This window comes from Triturus cristatus, chromosome 9 (assembly GCF_964204655.1).
Source record: "Triturus cristatus chromosome 9, aTriCri1.1, whole genome shotgun sequence".
In the NCBI taxonomy this organism is placed as follows: domain Eukaryota; kingdom Metazoa; phylum Chordata; class Amphibia; order Caudata; family Salamandridae; genus Triturus; species Triturus cristatus.
In genome coordinates, this window is record NC_140592.1 from 457,730,151 (window position 1) to 457,747,139 (window position 16,989).

Here is a 16,989-nt window from a genome sequence, read left to right on the forward strand (position 1 = left end):
GCATGGTAGTGCAACCTCTACACCTATCTACTTCCCCACTTGCCCTGAGTAAGTGACCAGGAGCCCAGCTCCCACAGCCGCGTGACCTGCTAGCCAGCAGCCACCAACCAAGGACCCCTACCTCTCATAGGATAACATTGGGCCTAACTCTCTCTGCACCCGGCCACACTTGTGCCGCTGAGGGTGAACCAACTGTACCTATCTGACCCTGGGAGACACCTGAGTCTATGCCCAGAACCTTAACTCTGCCAGTCGAGTACTTACCTTTAAACCGATAACTCTATTTTCTCCATAGGGTAACATTGACCGGCTTTTTCCTGAAATTTCTTTTAAGTGTGGACTTTTCAAAATTTAAAATATTCACCAAAAATCAGCCAAGTAACGAAAACTAAAATACTCACCTGCTCTTAGGTGAGCTCCCAGTGCTGGATCTTGGTGCCCAGCACTGACTGAAAAATACTTACAACTGTACTTACCAGTAACCCCATTTTCTCCCATAGGAAACCATTGACTGTTTTTCTGTGAAATTTCTTTTAAGTGTCAATTTCTGCAATCTTTAAATATTCTTTAAAAATCGTATAACTTCTGAAAACGTAATTACTTACCTGTTTTAGATAAAGGTCCCAGTACTGAGTCTAGGCACCCAGTACTGGATTACAAAAGTAACAAGAACATACTATACCTGCAACTTGAATTTTCTGCCATAGAGAATCATTGACTGTTTTCTATGAAATATTTTCTAAGTGTCAACTTTAAAAATAGCAAAATATTGTCTAAAAATCATCAAAGCAATTAAGTCGACTTTTATCAACTGTTTCTAAATACTGTCTCAGGACTGAATCTAGGATCCAGTCCTGGAATTCCAAAAGTAACCCAAAAAGTAATCTATAGCAAATAACTTGAAACTTCCATTGAGCCCAATGCATTATTGTGTTTAGAATTGTGTTGCCTATTGCAACAACTTGTGATTATTTACAAAAGTCAATTGCATATTGCAAAAGTATTTACCTAAAGCATCTCATTCTGAGAAAGTATATTTTAATACCTTTTGTTGGTTCTAAAATAAAACAAGCATATTTTTTTTTTATATATAAACCATTGGCCTAGAGTTCAGTTATTGAGTGTGTGGAACCATTTGCTGACTGAGTGTGTACATCAAAATGCTTTACACTGTCCTCTGATACTGCCTTACTGCTCGACCAAGCTACCACTTTAGAGAGTAAGGTTATATCTAACTTTAGCCTCTGCCAAACCTCTGGGGACTGTGGACTCTGTACACACTGTACCTATTTGGGATCAGTATATACAGAGCCACTTTCTCACATTGGTGGCAGCGGTGGGATACAAACTTGCATTTTGTTGGACTACTTAGTTACCATCTGATCCCACGACAGAACTCTTAAAATTGCCTTTAGAATTCTGATTGGTCTTTTTCAAAATACTAACAGTCTTGTTAGGACCTTGCTTAATTCCCTTAGAATTTTAGAAAAATAAAGGTCACTATAGTCAGGGTAGAGGATTAGAACTGTCAGGTTAGAATGACTCAAACAAACCCAGCTATTAGTGAAAATAATATTTGTAAAGAAACATGGATTTAGGAAACAATATTATTATTAATGGACCTGAACAACATATATAAATAAAACATGAATAAAGCTAATAAAGTTCAAAGTATTCAAAGATGGTTATTTATATAGTAAATCTTTAATTTTAAAATTTTCTTTGAGATAAATAAATATCAAAATCGACCATAAATTATCTATGTATGTACAAAAATGGGAATCATTGGCATTGTTTCATTCCTGTGGCTATAATAATCATAAATCATAAATTGCACAAAAATACAAAAAATAACACAACCATGACACGGCTTAGATTTTTGTTGAAATCCACAAAATAACACAACAGTGGCACGGCTTAGAATTCTGTTCAAATCCTACGCGCGTTTCGGCTATGTGCCTTCATCAGGGGGCCATGAAAGTGGTTCATCAAAACCTAAATAGGGTACAGATAACCATCATGAACAAGCAATGTTGTACAGTGGTCCTAATCACATAGTTCATGCCCATTGGAAACAAAAGATATAGGGCATCTATGATATTAAGAACAATTAAAATCACTAGTCACCAGATATGATAATAAAAAAGGGGGATTGTGACTATTTATATATATCACCTTAAAAAACCTTCACCAATCGTGACATAGGAAAAACACATATTTATATATATATATATATACAATCATAATCTTAAATTGATTCCACAAATTAACTAACAATGCGTGAAGGAAAGGAAGAACAAAGGATGAAAGATAGGAAAAGAGAGAGAAATTAGTAAATAAATAAATATTCATTTAATCTAGCTATGTAGGGGTGAATATGAAGTAGTTTACCTTATCAGAGATGGTGCTCTGATTTGTAGGTGAAGCAAATATATAACGTTTAGATATGACAGCAATGTATCCTATCTAAAAAAGCAAAAGAGAAGAAGAGCACAATAAACGGATATATTCGTAATGGCTCAAATTGCGAACAACTAAATTGCTAGCCTAATTTACAAAAATATACCTGTATCAAAAATGGACTATAAACGAGTGGTCAGCAGTTCAAAAGATCGGTTACCAAGAAAAGGATGATGCTTGGAGTTTCAACTCTCTCTGTGGTCTGCAACTACATAAAAATTTCAACCGAGAAAAGAACAAAAGTTTGAACAATGATATCGTTATGTCTGAACGATGTAGAACAAATATTGACCCTATTTAGTTTTTTTATATGTGCGAAAAGAAAATCTCACAATGTTATGTAGTGAGGTGTATCACAGAAGTGATGACATCTCAAATGAACTGCAATATCCTGATTAATTGAAATGAATGTTAAAAACAATTCTAGAGCAAAGTTTACTGATTCAGAAAGAACCCGTGTTACAGTTAATACTATCCAATTTGTTTAGTCTGACAGACCTTTTTACAAGTATACTCGCTTTTAATAGCTGCAGCGATGTCTACAGTATCCAGATGGTAGAGGCGATAAACTTTCAGCGGAAATCACTTTCAGGTTAGGTATGGTCTATAAATGAGGGCATATGACCCTAATGTCAGGCTAAATATTGTTTGACAAGCGACATTAAAGTGGTGATTAGAAAAGTAATAATAATATACTGGTGTTAGCTTACCCACTTTACTAGGAGAGTTAGCCGCAGCGTTTTATGACGGTATTTAGATCGCCCTTGACGAAATGATTTCAAATAACATCTGAAAGTAAAGTAAAATAAAACGGACAAAACATTTGAGTCCGTATTAGGAGCGAAGAAAACCCAATACTACACTGGTTCGTTTCAGTGATCACATAGTGGCGACATACCTAATTTAAACTTACTTTCTTGTTGATGTATATCAGCCAAGGATACGGAAATCTGTCCTTGCTCAATCCAGAAGTACTCGGGAGCCGCGTGATGTCATGCTCAATTCAAAGACGGAAATGGGGCCAGCACCAGTCAAAGCTATATTTAAATAGCAACCTTTAAATACGCGCCCAACCAAACGGAAGTGTAGATTCCAAAACCGGCGAAATAGAAACTTGGACTAGGTGTGTGTGACAGAAATAGTTGGAAAAATCTGGGCGGCCATCTTGCTATGGGTGCTAGAAATTCAATACTGGATGTTGAAGTATGAATAGAAAGTTTACATACATTGTAGAGACCTAATATATGTTCTACTGAGTGAATATTAGACAAGATTGTTTAAAGGCTGAATTTTTTTGAAAAAGGCAAATGCAGGGGGTGTACAAATATTTTAAATAAACTCACTACTAAATATTGACACTATCATTGGTTGTATTTTATGGCTTGATCCCAAGGAATTTCGTTATTCATTCTATTTTGGTAAGTATTTAATAAAAAAATCCAATAAACTTCCCTGCATTTACGTATGTTGATGCTTGCTGGGCCTGAATTGTTGCAAATTTTTCCAAAATTAACCAGCGTGTCTGGTCCGCAGTATGATTGGCTTCCATGTAGTGACGAACCAGAGGAGCTTGTATTTTGTGTGTGCGAATAGCTGACCTATGTTCTGTCCATCTGGTGGACATCATACGTGCTGTCTCGCCTACGTAACCTTGGTTACATGGGCAGAGTAGCAAATAGATGACATTTGTTGTTCTACAGTTGGTCAAACTTTTAAGCTGTAGATTAAGCTTATTAAAGAAAAAAATGTTGTTTGAATAGCAAATTCGCATGCCACACATGAAAGGCACTTGAAATTGCCTGTAAGGCTGGGTTGTCCAGTGATCGAAAGTTGGACTAGATTTGGACCAGGCTTGGCAGCCATGCGTGATCGTACTATAAGATCTTTTAAGTTCTTATTTTTCCTATATGCATATAGGGGTTTTGGAAGTATATTGCTTTTAGATCTAGTTGCATTTAAAATATGCCAATTGGAATCGATAATATAGCGCAAATTTTCAATCTGGAATTAGTTGCCTTGGGCTGTGATATTAATAGGTGTTGTCTATCAAAATATCTGGCTCGCTTATATGAATCACGTATGAGACATTTGGGATATCCTCGTACAAGGAATTTCATTTTCATCTCTTCTGATCTTTTATCATAATCTTGAACATTGGTGCAGTTCCTGCGTAATTGCAGGAACTGTCCAAAGGGAATACTGGTCTTCTGTGTATGAGGATGGTAACTTTCAAAATGAAGTAGAGTATTACGTGCTGTTGGTTTAACGTATAAGTCTACTTCTAAATGATCTATATTGTTTTGGATAAATATGTCTAAAAACTCCACTTTGTTGTTATTAAAGTTGGCTGTGAAAAAAAATTGTCATCACACAAATTGAGCCAAGATATGAAAGTTGGAAGGTCTTCTGAATCTGCTGTCCAAATAAAAAAGACGTCGTCTATATATCTGGACCAAGATGTCACAGATTCACTAAAGGGAGCAATCTCATTGTACACAAATCGAGTTTCATACAGGGCCATATAAATATTGGCCACTGTAGGGGCACAAGATGCCCCCATGCTTACTCCTTTTGTTTGTTTAAAAAGTGAACCGTTAAATTCAAAAGTGTTTTCTGTGAGTACCAGAGAAAGACAATCTAATACAAAGGATCTAGGGCAATCAATGTCAAATGTATCCATGAACCATGTCACGGCTTCCATAGCTCCAGTTTGTGGGATATTGGAGTATAGGGCTTCTAAATCCATGGTGAACATCAAATGGGCGTTCGCATTGAATGGCAAATTCTCTACCTTGTTTATGATGTCTCTGGTGTCTCTTACATATGAAGGTATCTGTGAGACATAAGGTCTTAAAATGGTATCCACATATTTGGATAGTGGCTCCGTAACAGACCCAATGGTGGTGACTATTGGTCTGTAAGGAGGGTTGATACTATCTTTATGGATTTTAGGGATTCCATATATTGCTGCCATTTTGGGTTGTTGAATATTGAGAAATTGCCATTCTTTTTCACAAATGAGTTGTTGTCTCAGTGCTTGTGTGGTAAGCTGAAGGATGCTGGTCTGCACTCTTTTGGTGGGATCTCTCTGTATGGACATATAATGATGCTGATCACTAAGCATTTCTTCCATCTTGAAGATGTATTGATGTCTATCTAATACAACTATGCCTCCCCCTTTGTCACAACACTTAATAGTTAAATGATTGTTGTGTTTAAGTGATTCAAGTGCTAGATGTTCTTCACGCGATATATTAAATTTGGGTGGAGGAATATGTTTGGTAGCCGCTGTTAGTTTATTAAAAACTACATGTTCGAACACAGATATCTCAGGGGCCACTTGTTCAAGAGTAGGGAGGAAGGTGGAAACTGGCTTAAGACCTGACTTATTGTCCACTATAGATGTATTATCTTGCTCTCCTTCAAAGACATTTTGGAGCCTAATTTTTCTGAAAAAGACCATAAGATCTTTAAAAAGCTCAAATTTATTGATTTTACTGTGTGGTACAAAGGAAAGACCTTTAGTGAGTAAGGTTTCTGTGGAGTGATCCAACAGATGACTACTCAGATTGAAAATGGGAATTTCCTTCAATCGCGCCAGTATTGCGCATTTCTCGTTACCAGGTATTGATCCTGGTTGGGATAAGCATTGTGTACTTGTTGGTAATTCTGAGGTGGAGGGTATTGTTGGTTCTGTGGCTGTTGAAAATTGCCTCTGAATCTTGGTTGGTATCTCGTTCTCCAACGTGGTTGTGAATTCCCTCGCCTGGATAAAAAAGGAGGGCGCATACCTCAAGCGCTTCCCACCATGCTACCCCTTGGGCCTTGTGCTTGATATTGATTGGGTCCTTCATTATCTGAGTCAGAAGTGTCCGAGAAGGTGGTTACCTTTTTAGGAGGTCTGTTAGTAGTATACTGATCTAATGTCTCACCACTGGCTTCTGACTGGTAAAAGTGTTCCGCTAAATAGGGGTATACTTGTTCCTGACTGAAAATTCTGATATCTTTCTTAAGTTTATCAGTCTTTCTTTTCAGTAAGTAGTCATTATAGGAATTCATTTCCTTTTCTATCTCCTCTAACTTAGTTTGTGCTTCTTCAACAGCGTGGCAACTCTTGAGTTTTGATTCTAATTCAGAAATTTCTAGTAAGAGTGCTTGCACTAACTCTTTGGCAGTTTCAATGATTAAAATCATGAAATCACGTGAACATCTGTTGGCTATTAATGACCATTGTTCCAAAAACTTGCGTATCTGTACAAATAGACCAGGTATATTTCGTACTTTGAGCCCTTGTGGGATTACTCCCGCCTTTAGATACTCCAACATAAACTGTCCATGAAGTTCTATTCTTTTTGTTTTTTTCTAAAGAGCTAAGAGTTTTTTAATATCTATGTTACTTTGCCTCTCTTTGGCTCAGTTCCACCTCTAAGTGATCATTCCCCAAGAGACAATCAAGTGGGAGGTTTTTACTGACTATCACTTTTCTCCATCTAAGGGACCCAACTGTGGCTAGGGGCACTATAGCCACAAGCCTAACAGTGACTCCCCCTGGGACAGTCCTTACCCTTCTTGTTTCCCCTGGGACATACTGGTGTGGGAATAGGGTCCCTTAGATGGAGAAAAGTGATAGTCAGTAAAAACCTCCCCCTTGATTGTCTCTTGGGGAATGATCACTTAGAGGTGGAACTGAGCCAAAGAGATGTGCTGGCCCAATGCCAGGCCTCGCCCAAAGAACCTGTGGGTGCTCAACCTGCAGTCAGTGCAGCTGAATCTCAAAAGAGTGAGAAGAAACAGGGTAGGAAAGGTGGGCAACTGTTAGCCACAGTTCCAGAGGGCCAGGGAGATTCTATCCCAGTGAGGGAAGACTCCAACAATGGCACTGGTACAGCCCCCCCTAACCAACAACAAGACCTGACTAGTCAGGCAACTGTCCAGCCTGAGTTAGTGGCTCCTCAGATGGCAGAACAAAGGGTGGAGGAAGGGTGTTCCCTACAAAGAGTAGTGACCCCCCATCCTAAAACAACAGACCAACAGCCAGGACCCAAAGAGACCTATGAGATAGCCCCTTCACTTGCTAGTCAGGAGCTAAAGGTGTGGTTCTGGGCACTGACAGCTATGCGGTTGCATGATGTGGAATAGGATTAAGTGGTGGTCTGACCAGTCAACCGGTAGGATGTGGTCTATTGTGATTGTGTCGCGTTGGGCGGTGATGGCATCCAGGATTGCTCCTTTGTTATGGGTTTCCTCTGAGCAGTGCTGGGTAAGGTTGTTGCTGTGTAATAGCTCATTCAGGTTTTGGATTAGTGAGCTGTTTTTTTCGTTCCAGTGTAAGTTGAGGTCGCCCAGAATTAGGTTGTTGGTGTCTCGGAGTGAGCAGTGAGCAACTAGGTCTGACAGGTGTTCAGTGAATGTGGTGGTGTTGCCTGGGGGATGGTATAGGAGATGGCAGTGAAGTGTCTTGTTGTGGCTTGTGTTAATGTTGGCGGTTAGGCATTCAAAGGTGTTCTAGTTGAAGGTATCTATTTCGGTCACGGACATGTTGTTGTAAATGATTGCTAAACCCCCGCTTCTTTGGTCTTTTTGGTCTTTGTTAATGATTGTAAAGCCTGGGGGTATGAGAGTGTCCATGATTGGAGGCGAGCAGTCGTTTAGCCAAGTCTCGGTGATGAAGGCTATGTCTATGCCATGGGTGAGGATGGATTCTGTTGTCTCTGTGGCATGTTTGGTGACTGATCTGCAGTTTATGAGCATGCAGTTGGTAGGGGGTGTCTCTTTTTTTGGTTTCTTTCTTAGGGGTGCCATGGGGATGTTGGTGAGAGAGGCTGGGGATCTAGGGGGTTTCGGAGTGAAGTGTTCTCTTCTGAATCCGGTGATCACCTGAATCGTGGATTGAGGGATGGCAGTAGAGGGGGTGTCGTACGAGGAGGCCAGCTCTGCCGCTTCATCCGAGGACATAGACTCCATAGTTCTTTTGGGTCTCAGTGTATGACTCGAGAGGGGGGATGAGATCCAACTGGGTCTGGTAGCCTTGGGGAGCCTTTGGTGTGTGGGGTTGGAGACGGTGGAAGTACAATGCGGATTTTTGGAGGGCTTGCGAAGCATAGTGAGGTTGGTTAGTATTTCGTTAAAGCCCTGTATTATAGTAGCTAACTGGCTTTCAAGCAGGGAGAGACGCTGCCCCGTCTCTTCCGGGGTGGGAGTGGGTGGGTTCTGGGCAGGGTCCTCCCAAGGGGGAGAAGGCCTGGCGATGTTATGTTGCTGTCTAGTAGTTATTGTGTTGTCCATGAGAGCTTTGAGATGGGTCGTCGGCAAGGGGTGAGGGGGGGGGTCATATTGTGGCATCTGCTTTCTTTCACAAGTGGGTATAGGAAGGTAATTGGGAGTCTTAGACTGTGTATTGTGGTTGATCTGTGTTATTTGGGGGAGGTTATGAGTGGGGGGCTGTTCGAGGGGACGATCAGACGGGGAGGGGGAGCTATGTTCTTGGTGACAGAGGTATGGGTGGTGTCTCGTGGTGGAATGCAGGAGTTTTTGATAGAGGGCGCAGGAATGGTGTGTGTGTTCAGCTGGGGGGTCCGGTTGTCTGGGTAGAAGGGGTGGGCTGGGCGGGGAAGATGTGTGTGAGAGGGGCCAGTCCGAAGTGAGGGGAAGAGGGAGTCAAATGCCTCAAGGTTGTCGTTGTTAGCTTGGATCAGGACTGTGCCGTTGGAGTAGAGGGTCACAGAGGTGTTCCCGCTCCACGTCATGCGGTTAGGGATCGAGAATGATAGTATGCAGCTATGGGGAGTATTGGTAGTTTTGGTAATGTGGAGTTGGGATGTGAGGATGGAATTCCACTTTTCGGGTCTTTCCGTGTGGAAAATGAGATCCATTTTTACTTGGCCTTTGGAGGAGCAGTGATATATGTCAGCAAATTGTTATTCAGGGGATTGTCTGATCAGTTTATGTTTGAGTTTTTTTTTCGCTTTGGGTGAGAGGTTGGGGGAAACTAATCTAAGGAGTTCGGGCCGTGCGGTTTTAAGTAGTTCGGTGTGAAAGGGTTGGCGTAGGTTGGCGTGATAGAAGGCATTTTGTCTAAGGTGGACGTGGGGCTAGTTCCTTTAGGGCTAGGTGTGTTATGCTACCACTAGGGGTCGGGGTGGATTGTAGTGGTGAACGAGGAGCTGACTGGTTAGTGGCCATCAGAAGGTGGTTACCCCTGCTGATCGTATGGTGTATGATTGGAAAGAGAGGAAATGAGAGAGAGGGAAAGAGAGACAATAGGCCAGGTAGGAGGAGAGTGGGTGTGGGGGGGGAGGGGAGGGATGTTTAGGGGGGAGTGTCAGGTACAAGGGAGAATTTGGTAGGGGGAGGGGGAAGCGATTGGCAGATACTATTGGCAGTTGGCAGATAGTATGGGTAAATATTCTGAATAAAGGTGTCTAACTTGGACCAAATATTATCTATTTTCACTTGATTTTGTTTTTAGACATGTGTTTAAGGAGTTGTCAGCCTCTCTGGTGAATTGTATCCATTCCCACTGTATATGTGGGCTTAGTTTGAAAAGGTCTTTCCATTCGGATAGAATGACTTGGAGACCAGTTGATAGAAGAATATCCCAAAGAAGGCGGTTTTCTTTGTTTAACATATAGCACATGTCAAGGGGAAGGATGCCCAGGGAAATAGAGGCTTGAGTTGGTGTCCATGTGAAGTTCAGAATTTGTGATTTGGTTTTACCTATTTCAGCACAGATGTTTTTCGAGTAGGTGGATTCTAGAAGCTTATGACCGAGGTCTCCTGGTCCTAACTCGCAGCTCCAGCATGTGTCGGATTTACGGAGGTCTAGTTTAAAAAGTTTAGCAGGGGTTTAGTGGGTCATATGCGCCACCCAGTATCTATTCTGAGCTAAGGCAAGTGTGATTTTGTAGCGGTAAGGTTCGCCCAGATGTGTGGACAGTTCAATGGAGTGGCTGTAAGGTTGTTGGTGTCAGAGGAGTGATTCCCATTTGTTTTGTATTGGTTTTGTTAGTGCAGAACTGGTGGGTGATAGAAGGGAGTAAAGTTTAGAGGCTAAGTGGCCCCCTTTGGGGTATGATTGTAGAGGAGTAAACAGGCCAGCAATCACTGGGGTGTTATGCATGGAGGTAATAACTTAATTTTTTTTAAGTGATAGATGTCTAAGTCATTTAAGGAAAATTTAGCTTTGAATTGAGAGAAGGGCATAGGATTGCGATGGGAACTCTTTTGTGACCAGTTCTCTAAGAGTAACGTTTTGCCATGTATTTTCAGGTGATGATGTGCCAAAATAAGCAAGAGTGGCGTATCGCATTTCATTTGGAGTTTGTTGTCAATTTTGCAGAGGCTTTGTCCTGTACATTTGATGATACTTCTTGAGTGTTCTGCTATTATTTTCTTAGTAGTAATAAGGGAGATAAGAGAGAAGGGTTCAGCTAGCACTTTTTTAATTTCGAGCCACAAGAGGGAGATGATGTTCGAGTGAGAGAACCAGAGGCTACTTTGTTTAGCTAGGAATGTGTGCTGGTATCTCCTGTAGTCCGGCAAGATTAGGCCACCCAGGGATTTGGGCAGTCTTAGTTACTTTAAGGCATTTGCGTTTGGCTAGCAGATGCCACCAATCTATATGCCCCTTTATGGCAAGTCAGGCTCGCCAGGCACCATGATGCCCAGAAATGGTTCTTGAATGACCTTAAAATTGCCAAATTAGCTCTCTGTCGAACGAAGGGCAATTGGCGAAGGAATAACCCATAGGACAAGACAGGAATTTATCAGGCCCATCTTAAACAATACAAAAACTCTATTCTACAATCCTTTTCTGCGAAAATCTTTAAATTCTACAAAAAAATACAAGGATATATTTCCCATTGTGTCCAAACTATCAAATCCTGATAGAGTGACTGTAAAAAAACGAAAACACTTACTCCTTTTGTAAAGTTCATAACACTTTTTTTTAAAAAAAATTAAGGGAATCAAAGACAGCATCTCTTTAAGCTCCCCTCGGGAATTGTATCCATGGTCGCTAGAAATCCTTAAAGGAAGTGACTATAATTAGAAAGGCACTCTTCATTGATCTCCTAGCCAAAGTAAAATCTGGCTCTCCATCCGATATTTGTCCTTCACAGGTGCTAAAAGAAGTGTTCTTATTGTTCCCTGATCTTGCTTTATCTCTACTAAATGACTCTTTAGCCCAAGGCATTGTTCGCATATCCTTTAAGGAAACAATAGTGGTCCTACTATTAAAAAAATCTATTGCTGATCCACACTCACCGAATAATTATCGTCCCATTTCATTGCTTCTCTATCTGGCTAAGGTTTTGGAAACACATGTTGCCAAATGTCTGTGTACCTTCTTGGAGGAAATCCATTTTCTTGATTCCCATCAAACAGGCTTCCGCACGGCTCATTCAAGCGAAACAGTGATCTTGGCAGTATTGGATGAATTGAGGGAAGAGGTTGCTACAGGTGCCACACAGGCACTGGTGCTCCTTGACCTATCCGCAGTATTTGACACGGTCGACCACAAACTTTTGGTAGGCCATGTCGGAGCTGCGGGAATACAGGGTATGGAGCGGAATTGGTTTGTCTGATTTAAAAAAAAAAAAAACGCTCCCAGTCAGTCCGGTTGTCTCCCTTCGGCTCCCCTAAAGGTTCAACTTACCTGTGGGGTACCTCAGAGGTCCTCCTTGTCCCCTATCTGTTTAATCTTTATATCCCTTAGTGTCCCCTCTAAGGAAAATGAAGGTGAGAGTTTTTAATTATGCAGACGATATGCACATTCTTTTTGCTATTGATAGTTCTGCTGACTCCAAAATGTTCTTTCAAAATACAATGCTATTCATCCGTGACTAGATGAATGGCAATCAACTTAAATTAAACTCCGACAAAACTGAGATTGTCCTGGCTGAAGGCACACAAAACTTCTGTAATTTCAATCTGTGGCCAACTGAAATGGGTACTCCTCCTCAACCAAAGAACTCGGTAAAAATTTCTTGGAGTCCTTGTTGAAAACAAACTCTGATGCCTCAAGTTGGGGCAGTAGTATCTACCTGTTTCCTTCAGCTTAGGATGATTAGGAAGATTGGTCGAACCGGCTGGCCTCCTGAGCAAAAAGGACAGGATGAGCATCTTTACAGCTGAATCAGCAAATTATTGGAAACTGGGACCAGTGCCGAAGACCTGGCTGAATAGAGCGGCTGAGCCTTTCTCCCACTGCTATCTATGTCCTGGTACTGGAAACTGCCCCTTACAGTTTAGTGTCCTTTAAAGAGACCAGGAGGAAGAGCTTGAGGACAGTGTGCTGATACCGTTTTCGTTTTAGTGCAAGATTGGCCTCTGATGGCTCCTTTGGGAGAGGCTAAAAGTAACATTGACATTAACATCCCTATTGTTTTCAATCAACATTATTTGACAGTTTCGCCCAGAACTCATAATTCCAAACCCTTTTATCCAATTTTTGTCATTTTAATCTTTTCATTCATTAAAGTTTTCTTCTTTTTTCCTAAGCTGATTTTGGAATATGACCAATTGGTTTCTTAACTTTTATGTTGTTTTGGTGTTTACATACTTTACTAACAATTCAGAGGAAAATCATGTTGCTTTGTACAATGACTACTAGAATTAAGGCCAGATTTTCACACTGGAACTGTATATACCTTGCAAGCCACTGGATTACGAATATATACCTTTAAAACGCATATATCACATCGCATGCTATTACAACGCGGTTGTTAGAACGACCGGGTTGTTACAATGCAAACCATTACATCGCAAGTCATTTCAACGACTTGCTGTAGGGGGCGCGCTGGACTTAAGAATAGTATAATTTACTATTCCTACTCCAGTTTGTGCAACAGCAGGGAAGGTGTTGGATTGTAAATCCAACACCTCCTGCCTCCTACAGAAAGTGGTTGTAATGAATTGCGATGTAATGGTTCCTGTTATAACAACGCGGTTGTTGTAACAACCGCGTTGTAATGGCATGCGATGTAAAGCATGTGATCTAAAGGCTGTTTCCCCTGGATTACATACACTGCTCTTGGCCCAGTTTATGATCCAGGATCTCATTCCCATGCGTTCTGAGTCCTCTTGAACAGTGAGCAATGCTGCATTTTTCCATACCCAAGTAAAGACCACAGCAATAATTTAGTCTGGAATTCACAAGTACCCCAATCATGATGCCTCTACACCAGAGAGGAATGAGGCAAAGGATCTGTTTTAGACCCACCAAAGGGAATAAGATGTTCTTTGTCATGTAGGCACCCCTGGGGCTATAAGAGAATAATCTACATAAAATTCAAGTAAGTGTATAATTATACCAGTATTGGCCTGGAGTTTGAGGGCAAAAGTGAAGGATGCCAGATAAGGTTTGTTGTGATACCAAAAAAGATTAATTCTATTGTATCCCTACTAGGCTACAACCAGCTTTGATTTATCCAGGATATAATCTGTCTAGTTCATGAAATTAGTGTAATAACATCAAACTAGCCCACTTGGTCTTTACAACGATTTGAGTATTGTGATCCAAATATTAAGAACATAAGCCTTACATGAAAATCACGTCACGTATGCATATCGACAATACACAGGGAGACAAGAGCACTCTATGTGAACCATATGGAACCACACAAGCGAGGTAGAATGCTTCACATATACAAAGGGTCCAAATTTTAGTTTTGCTTGCCAGCACCTAAAAAACGTCAGTATGGACTCCTTGGGTCTGCTAATAGTTTCAGACATGTAGCCAACAAACTGAAGATAACCCTGTTAGGCCATGAGCTAAGACCCCAAATTTAGGCCATTGGTAACACTCGAGGGCTGGGTTGTAACATGATTTTTTTGCAAGGTATGGCTGCCAAGAGATGGAAAATATGTGATAGTAAGTATTCACTTTTTGCCTTTCGTTTGCTATTATTAGGTTTGCAACCATCCAATAAGTAGCAACCATAGCAGGAAAAAATAATGATTATCATATTTTTGATAAATAGCATACAAATTCATCATAATAAGTGAATAAGTAAATCTAATTCCACTGGATTGGTTACATTAAATATTATTTAATAATAATTATGATTATTAATTGTAAATAATAACATCATGGTCCTTAAAATAATACCAATACAACTTCATTGCATTCCTCATATATTGATAGAGAATATGTGCATAATTTTCACTTGCAATTAAAATAGTAATAGTTGTTACATTTTACATAGGCAATGTATGTCATGAGTGAACATAAACGCAATTTTATCATTCACATTCATCGTCATCATCTTCTTCTGAATAGGTGTCATCATTCTCTGCATCTGTTTGATTTTCACAGGCAGGAAGTCTGCACATGTCAGTGCACTTGAGGTCATTTAGACAGCAGTTGCGTTGACAGTTTGCAGTTCCTAATGCAGTTGCAAGCTAGTAGATCTAAAACAGCATAAGTTGCTGGCTTCCCCTCCATCCAGTCCACTACCAGTTGCTCTGCTCTCTCATGTTTTTCCAACTTCTACCCTCTCCCAATTGTACTAGGTGTCTGTGGATCATTCAGAAGACATCTTTTGCTTATAGCAGCTTCATAATTTGTACCTTCGGCATGTTTTTTCAGACTGTTTCTTCAAGGTAGAAGGTGATGACCGTCTATCTCACTCTTCTTTGCTGAGAATTGGTGATACAAGCCATACAGGTAATAAATCAGTATATTTTGGTGCATACAGCAAGCACTATAATCGCTCCAATGTATATATTAGTTCTTCAGAAAGATCCCATTAGTCTTCGAGCTGCGAAAATGTTTCCTGTGTATGTCTGTTGGCAGACAGGATTTTGAATGCACTTTTTCTTTTCCCACAAATGCGCTTACTGTGTCACATCCGGTAAACATATCAAGACCTATAATAGCTCGACAAACACTTTCGCCAAAAGTTGAAGCTATTTTCCTAATGTCAAGGACTCACATGCGTATTGTAGTACCACATTTCAGAAACAATTTAGTTATGATTCTGTTATGGAATCCCAAACACATACTAAACAGACTCCTGCACTTCCTGTTGTAAAATACATGTTGCTTTCCACATTTCTCGCAATGTCTTATAGTGGTATGTGAGTCCTTACTTGAGCTGCCACTAACAAAATTTTCCATGATGAGTAGCCCTGTGGGCTTCTCAGTGTAACTCAATGTGGCACATTTGACCGTAAATGAATTATACACTGGGGATAAGAGGGACAGGATGTGCTTGTTTTAGTCTTCTTCATGATGCTGTAAGGTCATTCACCACCAGCTTTGGAGGACAAAAATAATCAAAACATTTTAAAATTAAGTTGGTGTACTTAATATAATCATACTTACTATTATAATTAATATCAAATTATATAATCACATTTAGTATAACTGTAATTTTTAATAAAACAAATTCACAACAATAAAAATTATGAAAGTATTTCCATTCACATAAAGGTATCTTGGAAGTGGAGTAGTAACACACAAAAGGCAAAGAGTTATGAATTGTTATCACATATTTTCCATCTCTTAACGTCCATACCTTGCCAATAAATCATGTTAGAACCTATCCGCCCAAGTGGCACCAATAACAGGGTTGGTTCAAGGTGTTTTGGTATCGCGACCATGGCAAAATAAAGAAATTTAGGGTTTGTGTAAATAAAACCATTCCATTTTTCTCTGAAAGTTACTGGTGACCATTTGCTCCAGAATGTTATGGATATACTAAGAAACCTCCTATTGGCCTTTCACAACTTTGAATGGCTTGGCCCAGGAACACTTCTTTAATATTGGAGGTATCACTATTCCCTCTAAAGGAACTACATACTCTGATGAGAGTGCTGGAGTTGGTGAGACGTTCCCTGGCTAAAATGACGAGTAAATCATACAGATGAAGATTCTTTTTACCAACTGTGAAGTGAAGCAGAGTTGTTGCCTAAATATGTTCAAGCTGGAAAGATAATTTGGTAAAGATTTTCTTGTTCGTGTTTGCGAAGGATAGCCTACCTTTACAGCAAGTGAATGAGGAGCAGCTTTATATGGAAAGTGCTATCAGGTGTATGAATGTTCAGCTGGGTAAGCGGTTATGTGGACGACTGAGAGTCAGGCAGGAGAAAAGGATCCAGTTGCTATCATTGCTAAAAAAAAAAGTCATCATCTATACAATTTGATTTTTTAATTATCAGCTGTAGGTGCAAGTAAACGGAGCTGCAAGAGGAAGCTCGAGCTGTGGCTTTCTGGCCATTGCATAAATACATTTCCCACAATTCAGCCAGATGTGCCATATGGGATGGCTGAAGGAAACAATCTGACAGAGAGTAATGTACATTGTGCAGGAAAAAGTGGCTATGTGATGCTGGCAATTGCTGTCAATGTTGATTGAGCACCAAATCTATTTTTGACCAGGCAGTTGAATACGTTCTTGTGCAGGATTTGGCAGTTCTTTTATAAGTACAATGAAGGAGGAGATAAAAAAAAAATGCAGAGGGAAAGGGCAACGCCTGCAGCCATATGTGAGACATTTCTTGTCTCTCCACTACTCCCTCTACAGC

General features: G+C 40.4%; 1 protein-coding gene across 5 annotated transcripts in view; it reads left to right on the forward strand.

Moving 5' to 3' along the window:
* Positions 1-16,989, forward strand: part of LOC146798137 (uncharacterized) — a 271,358-nt gene that overhangs the window by 234,506 nt on the left and 19,863 nt on the right. For 2 of the 5 annotated variants that reach the window (XR_014969114.1, XM_085627935.1), the window contains one exon: positions 15,050-15,127. The exons of the other annotated variants lie outside the window; for them this stretch is intronic. Coding sequence is in view for 1 of the 2 variants with exons in the window: in XM_085627935.1 (XP_085484061.1) it covers positions 15,050-15,127 (78 nt within the window). In the remaining variant the exon portion in view is untranslated. The remainder of the gene's footprint in view (positions 1-15,049; positions 15,128-16,989) is intronic. 5 annotated transcript variants of the gene reach the window in all.